Here is a 7650-nt window from a genome sequence, read left to right as displayed (position 1 = left end):
CATCTACAATCTACAATTTTTGTAATATAAATTATATACTGGCTATATAATTCATATATATTGGCATTTTGCTTCATTTTATTGTTAATTTTCTACACATGAACAGATGTGCCACCTTGTGGCCACCTAAATGCAATGCTCATAAAAGAAAACTTTCTTGTTTAACCACAGAGGCTATATCTCTTTCTTCCTAGTTCATATGCCACAGCAAACAAAAAACAAGAACAAAAGTCACAATATGTTTTTAGAAATTGTAAGGAAATTAACTCCTGTGAATAAGGAATTTATTTGCAGAGCATAGACAAGGAAATCATTAAATTCTATGTGAGACATCCATAAACACCAATCACATTAGGCTACAATTGGTGTTGGCTGCATTTAAATGACTTTATAAAAGCTTAGACCTTAAATGCATTAATGCATTGAATGTTGATTTACCTTGTTAAATGCCCTGAGATGTTTAGTTGGAGTACTTTTTACAAATCAGTCGCTAGATGGTGCTCTTCTCCTTCAAACATTGTCATTTAGACCTTGTTTCAACCACTCGCACATAAATCTGATGGAAAGGCCTAATTTTGGGGTTTTATTTTGTTGTAGCTTACTTTTATCAACAAAAATATTTTGGTGACTTTCCTTTAAAAAAAAAAAAAAAAAAAGGATTTTTAAACTACTGCCTCTTCTTCATAGGAAAATTGGATCCTGCAGCCTATCTCTAATGCAACCTAAATGCCAACGAATATAGTGACAAATCCTATTCTACTCTACTCTATTCTTTTTAAATAGAATATTTCCAGATTCTCAGATTCGACAGTATATGCTCCTTGGTCTCCAAGCTGTAATCTGCAAGTTTTGGCACGTGCTCCGCGTAGACCAGAAGACTTTTTCGCAAATGGCACGCGGATAGATGTGCCCCCCTCTCCTCCTCTTCCTCCTCCTCCCCTTTGAGCGCCGGGATGATTGACAGAGCTGTTCACACAGCCAATCAGAGTACGGCCTGCTTTATTTGCATAAAGTGGCCGCATGCCATTGGCTTGGTGCGTGCTACTGCAAATCGCCTCGCGTGCCACTACAGATGTCTTCTCCTTGGAGGCGCAAGAGGAGTCTTATAAATAGATAAAATGTGTATTTGTTTTCATGTGAGGCTAATAAAACATGTATGCTTGCCATAAATAACTTTTGTTATTGGCAGCAAGCATTTCCAACTTTCAGAAGTGGGCATACAAGAAAGAAAATGTGAATATGCTTAATTTATTCTGGGTATTGGCACTTACAGTAATGCTCACATACGCACATTGCAATTCACACCAAAATTATGACGATACTATTTTCTCTTATCAGAAGCATGTGTTAATGTGCAGCCATAAAACAATGCATCTTAATACATAGCCTACACTAATATCGTAAGGCTCAAAATAAACCTGCAATGTTAAATACTTAATCAACGCAGACTCTGCATTCTTCCCGTACACACACGCGCGCACGCACGCACGAACACACACACACACGCGCACACACACACACACACACACACACACACACACACACACACACACACACACACACACACACCAAGCAGTACAGTTTTGACAGCACAGAGCAAAGTTGGAAGCAAACATCCAGCGCATTCCCCTCCCTTATCACTTCACAGCCCGGCCCGGCCGCTGCTCGCTCCGCTTTGTTGTTTGTCCCTGCAGGGCTGATTGAGCAGCGCGTGACTGACGGCCCGCGGGGGTGTTGTCCAATCAGCGGTCTGCCCCGCGCCCAATGGGTGAGTCCTCTTTGCTATTGGCTGAGGCGAGTGTGGGAAAGAATGCAGAGAGGGTTTCACACGAACTGGGAGCACGCGAGCCGTCTATAAGTACCGCCGCGGCGTGTGTCGGTGGCAGAAGCGGTGACTCGCCCCGCACGGTGCAACGCACGCTCCTGTACTCACATGACAGCTCAGTGATAACAAGCGATATAACGCAAACTGATAGGTGGGACTGTCAGGCATCTCTTATATGTTCTGCAGTGGCTCAACGTGAACTTTCAACGATTTTATTTTTCCGGAGCTTCCAAAGAGGATTTACTACTTCACGCTTTACCTGGTTTGATCAACAATGCCAGCTGACACTATGGAAAAGCAGACGGCATCCCCTATTGCCGGTGCCCCTGCAAACGGAGCACACACACCGGACAAACCGAAAAATGCCAGCGAGCATAGAAAAGTAAGGATTGTTTTATTTGTGGCATGGCGTAGAGTGCAAATTGATAAATGGTGAACAATACATTTACGCAGAGTTGTTTTTTATTTGCAGTCATCCAAACCGATCATGGAAAAACGCCGGAGAGCAAGAATAAACGAAAGCCTTGGGCAGCTCAAGACTCTCATCCTGGACGCACTTAAAAAAGATGTAAGTTGAGATCATTTTGATGCATTTAACTACTCTTTCACGTTTATAGATAGTTTTGTTAAAATAAATGGGCCTTGAATACAGACTCAACTTTTCATGTTATGTCCTACAGAGCTCCAGACACTCCAAGTTGGAGAAAGCAGATATCCTGGAGATGACAGTGAAGCACTTGAGGAACCTGCAGCGTGTACAGATGAGCGGTAAGTTTATTTAATCTTATAAGTGGGTCAAAATACATTAGGAAGTAATTAGGAAGCTGTTGAAAGATTCACAAATGCGTCACTAATATCCGCTCTCTTTCTTTCCCCCAGCAGCACTTTCAGCAGATGCCACAGTCCTCAGCAAATACAGAGCTGGATTCAACGAGTGCATGAACGAGGTCACCCGCTTCTTGTCCACCTCCGAGGGGGTGAACACGGAGGTGAGGTCGAGGCTCCTCAGCCACCTGTCCAGCTGCATGGGCCAGATGATGTCCATGAACTACACGCAGCAGGCCGCGTCCCAACAGGCGCACCTGGCTCAACCTCTCCATGTGCAGCTCCCATCCACTCTACCTATCAACTCTGCTGCTATGGGCTCCAAACTCAGTCCTGCCGAGGCCGTCTCCCCCAAGGTATTTGGTGGGTTTCAGCTGGTGCCCGCAACCGATGGACAGTTCGCGTTTTTGATCCCCAACCCGGCCTTCGCCTCCACCACAGGCCCTGTTATACCCCTTTACGCAAACGCAGGAGTGCCTGTTGCGGTCAACGCCAGTCCGGTGCACGGAAGCTCGGCACCGACTGCAGCTTCTCCAGTCCATGGCATGACGTCCTTCTCCGGGGGGTCCCAGGCGGTCAGCCCGGTCGGAGTCAGCACCGGTTCGGAGGGCAACGAGCCTGTGTGGAGGCCTTGGTAGCGCAAGGGACAAGAGACCCATAACCAGACTGCAGTACTTTTCCATTTTAGACATTTAACTGACTGCACAGACAACTGTTGCGGGGGTTAAACCTGTGACTTTTTCGCTATGGGACGGTAACTCTAACCACTTAATGCCCCCTATAGTTCTCATTGTTTCGTTTTATGGAACAAGAGTTGCCTTACATGGCACTTTCTTTTATTGTCTGATTCCAACATTTGGATGTCGGTGATAAATCTGCTGTACATGTGGAAGATTTATAGGAACGTTTTTGTTATGAAGTACTTTTTATGAAAAGGTTTTAGTTTTGTACAGATGTGTTATTGATTGTTATACCAAAGCTGTGTTTTATATTTTGTTGTTGTTTTGTGTTGAAAAGAAAAACTGAAGTTGGGTGATGGCCCGTTGTTTTAATAAATTACTTTTCAGAAATGAATTTCTTGTCTAAAGCCTGTTTCTATCATGCGCATGTTGCTTTATCATTATTTAAGAGTATGAAGGGCCATTCGGTAGTTTCGAGGCCGTGCGTATAAGGTACAATTCATGCGTAAAAGCCACATTGATGAAGTTAGGGACTTCTATAACTTTTAAACAGACTCGCCGCGGTTATAACTAAGGCCAAATCGAAGCGGCAACCTATCGATTATGTTCCCAATATGAACTCTATCTACTATATCAATTATACTAAGTTTGGCGGGAGCCATTACATCTGGCCCGCTGGAGAAAGGACAATGGGGGTGTATTTTTCTATTGCCATAAAGGTAATTACAAGTTTGAAAAGGGTCTCATCCTGTATGCAGCGGGAGCTTTAAGATGTCTTAAACCCTATTCATGAGGCTGGGAAATGCGCTCAGGGGTTAATGTCACTAACAGATTGCCTCAGTGAAAGGAGAATATGGAAGGATCCTCGCTTCCTTTTGTGTATCAATTGTTCAATTCCACTCCCAGTGGACCTACACCTCAATAAAGACGAGGGAACTTGATTAGACTTTGGTTTGAATGCGGGGAAACCTGAGGAGGTCGGGGTAGATAAAGAAACCTATTGCATTTTAAAGAATATTTTGAAGGGTGACTTTCTCTGGAAATCACTCTAGGTCTCTCCCACATGCAGTGACAATATAACTTAAATTGGCCTTGTATTACAGTCCGTGGGCTACATCTGGCCAGGTGTTTTTTCCTCTCAGCTTTAAACACTTTTCTGTGTATAAAAGGTCTTCATCTCGATCTCTTCCCCCTGTCTCCGTTTATCCCTGGGTGTAAACTTATCTTCCTCCGGTGAGTGGGGTCCGGAAGTGAGGGCCGTGTTTCTGTCCCGGGCGGCGTGGCGCTAGCCGTGTGTCAGCCACTTGCAGTCAGCGGGCCCCTTTACTTGGGATTAGGTTACACCCTGGTGACCGCCGGTCAAAACCCCTTAACATTTAATACTCCGCTGGCGCGCCGTGGGTGCGCATGTCTGGCACAGGCCAAAAGTGGCCGGTTCAAAAGTGTTTATTTGTACTGACCACGAGCACACACAAGATCAACATTCTTAGTGCTTTATTCATTTAAAAAAATATTGATGGGGAAAACTTTAAGTTATGCAAAAACTAGTGTTAATATACCCACATCAAAGACAGAACACATATTGATATAAAGATCACATCGTTGAAGAAAGCGTTTGAAACACTTAATATTTGGGAAATAGGAACATACGGATAACTGAAAACATCCCAAGGCAGTGGCACTCTGAAAGAGGAACAATTTGTTGACGTAGTTTCACGGTAACCTGGCCTACGTGCCTTGCGATGTTTTTTTTGCACTGATAATTTGCACAACTCCTGATATTAATCTTCATCTAACAGTTGGAGTGCGTTGGTATTTCGTTTAGTTGCGTTCTCACTTTCACCCTGCTGCGTGTCAGTGCCCTGCAGATGACACCGGTAAATGGCATACTGAAACCCACTGTCAGTGATGCTTAAACAACTTCCTTCTGCAGGAGGCATACTGAAACACCAGTTGGCAGCTTGTGTGGGTTCTGCGGTGGTTCATACTGCTTCGTGTCTGAGTTAATAGTTCAGAGATGCCTTTGTGGAGCTGAGGTCGTGAGAACAGAGCGAACTAGTCTGCCTGCGGCCGGGCACAGCGCCAGGCAGTAAATCCCCGCTGGCAGGCCGGGTCGTGCAGCCGCGCTGAGGAGGTGAGGAGGCGAGCACACACACGCGCGTGGCCGCCAAGAAGCAAGCCTAGCCCGGTGTAAACACGAGGGATCGTCGGGCGAGTCGGATCCGCCAGTAGGCTATACTCGAAGATGAGTTGACTGAGTCCATCCTATAACATGGCAGCATGTTGCAGGCTGTAAGCAAATCAGGTTAAAGCTGCTGTGTCTGCTCTGGTGTTGAGAAATATGCAGGCAGATAAAGAAATTCCATATTCATAATGTTTGCACTGACGAAATCATGTAACCAAGCAACAACCGCAAGTAGAAAAGACACCTAAGAAATGTTGAAACCGGTGTATGAAGAGAGAGAATGAGAATAAAGGCACATGTAATCTTTAACCTTCATTCTAAGATAAATAGCAACACACAGCATTGGAAATAATGTGAACACATGATGTCACACATGTAGCCTATACAGATATAACGCGAATTAAAAGCTGAAGTATAGCCTATCTTTCATTTTGCACATAGGCTAGTGTAGGCCTATATCCAGATGTGGGCTGATATGTTGCTCAATCCTGTATGGTTTGTCTGCTCAACTTGCTGAGGTGTCGACAAGGCCAATTATATCGAAAGTAGCCTAGAACATAATAGGACATTTTAGTTTTCAACCATAGGCTATATTAAACGAAACAGGCGGGAATCTCATTTTGGTGATGAAAAGGATTCCTATAGAGGGCTGAATGTCCCTCGGGGATCTGCGCCCTCGCATCCCTTGGGAGAAGTCGCTATTGAAGGGGGTATAGGGGTTGTCAGAGGAGCCACAAATTATCATTCTCATTAGCGACTGAATGGAGGAACGCGCGCACAAAGTTGCCGCCAAACTTTTAACATCAGTTTTCCCTCCAAATTTACAATTGCCATTGTTGCATTAGGACTTGTTTGGCCAACACTTAATGCTTTTGTATGCTCTTTCTACCACAGCCAGTTACAGTAAGTTTCATCTTTCATAAAGAAATAGCTGCAACACTCAAAGGACGTAAGGGGAGCCTCTCTGTCTCTTTCCTCCTTACCACATAGCCTACCAATAAGGATATCAGCTAAGCTCATAGACTTAAACGTGAACACATAAATACATATATGTTATATGTTTTAACTTCATTGAAATAAGGAATTCCTGCAAGAGTTTTTTGTCTCACAGGTAGGTTTATTGTCTCTTTGTCATTTTTGTCCTGACAGATCTACACCAATTATTATAATAATACAAATAAATAAATACAAATTAAACTTACAAGTATTCTTCTCAGTTTATTAAAAAATAGAAACGTGGAAGTTATAGTTGGCAGTTCTATAATAGAGTGTGTAAATGTGTTTTCTGGATGAACCTTATGAGAGAGAGCTGTGTAGCTTACACTGTTAATCCTTATTCATCTTTAAACTGTTATCTCTATATGTCTGCTGCATTCTACCACTAGGCAGCACTGTTGTAAGGCAGGTATTAGTTGAGAGTAACCCCCATTTTCAACTGGGCACGTCTGTGCGTTGCGGCTGCGTACCGGTTGTTCTGTCCTCCGCCGCTTTGGCAACACGACTGAAGCGTGGTGTCGCGACGTCATACATCCATGGTTGATGCTCCACGCCCTTGACCAGCAGCTGATTGGACGAACGCATCACGTGGGTCTGGCTACTCCCGAATATGAAAATGACAGTATGGCGGCTGTATATTCGGAATACAATATAGTAGCCTATTTTACGAAAATAGTTCACCAAAACGTGTTTCTGAAAACATTTTAAGCGAGAAATAGGCCATATAGTTGCTGAATCTGTTTTCATTTCAGATCGACAATGGTCAGTTTGAAAGATTTTTGTCTACTTCTAATGGATAGATAGTCGCGTCGCGTTCAACGTATTCATTTGCATAAAGATGGGCATCGGCCAGCTTTTTGAACGCGCAGCATTTTTTGCTTGACGTCACCCATATCAATAAATTGGAGCGCGGCACGACAGAAGCGTCGCATGGCCAGGTGGATCTGTACGGTCAGAAGCGGCGCGTCTTGCTGCCCAACTCGCAGATTATATTGTCTCAAGTACAAGTACTTTACAGAACAACCACATGTTTATTAAGCTAGTATACTGTATACCTTCCGCTCCAATCCTACAGTTAAACTCCATGCCTTCTCTTCTCTCTTCTGGCGTTGTCCTGATAAAAAAAATCTGTGATGTCT

General features: G+C 43.9%; 1 protein-coding gene across 2 annotated transcripts; it reads left to right on the top strand.

Annotated features, from left to right (window-relative positions):
• Positions 1-1870: 1870 nt before the first annotated feature.
• Positions 1871-3724, top strand: her9 (hairy-related 9). Of its 2 annotated transcripts, none has more exons than XM_039799242.1 (4): positions 1871-2207; positions 2298-2393; positions 2506-2593; positions 2708-3724. In XM_039799242.1, the coding sequence occupies exons 1-4, from the start codon at positions 2100-2102 to the stop codon at positions 3286-3288; spliced, it is 873 nt and encodes a 290-aa protein (XP_039655176.1). In that variant the 5' UTR covers positions 1871-2099; the 3' UTR covers positions 3289-3724. The 2 variants fall into 2 exon arrangements, with proteins under 2 accessions (XP_039655176.1, XP_039655174.1); XM_039799240.1 differs by having other exon boundaries at positions 2705-3724.
• Positions 3725-7650: the final 3926 nt, after the last annotated feature.

This window comes from Perca fluviatilis, chromosome 5 (assembly GCF_010015445.1).
Source record: "Perca fluviatilis chromosome 5, GENO_Pfluv_1.0, whole genome shotgun sequence".
Lineage (NCBI taxonomy): Eukaryota > Metazoa > Chordata > Actinopteri > Perciformes > Percidae > Perca > Perca fluviatilis.
The sequence above is the reverse complement of the archived record's forward strand: the minus strand, read 5'-3'. Positions and strand labels throughout refer to the sequence as shown.

Bases quoted from the DNA above. Each gene is read 5' to 3' on its own strand.
- her9 (XM_039799240.1), top strand. From the start codon at position 2,100: ATGCCAGCTGACACTATGGAAAAGCAGACGGCATCCCCTATTGCCGGT. The intron at 2,208-2,297 runs GTAAGGATTGTT...TTTTATTTGCAG, and splicing joins ATGCCAGCGAGCATAGAAAA to TCATCCAAACCGATCATGGA. The intron at 2,394-2,505 runs GTAAGTTGAGAT...TATGTCCTACAG, and splicing joins TGGACGCACTTAAAAAAGAT to AGCTCCAGACACTCCAAGTT.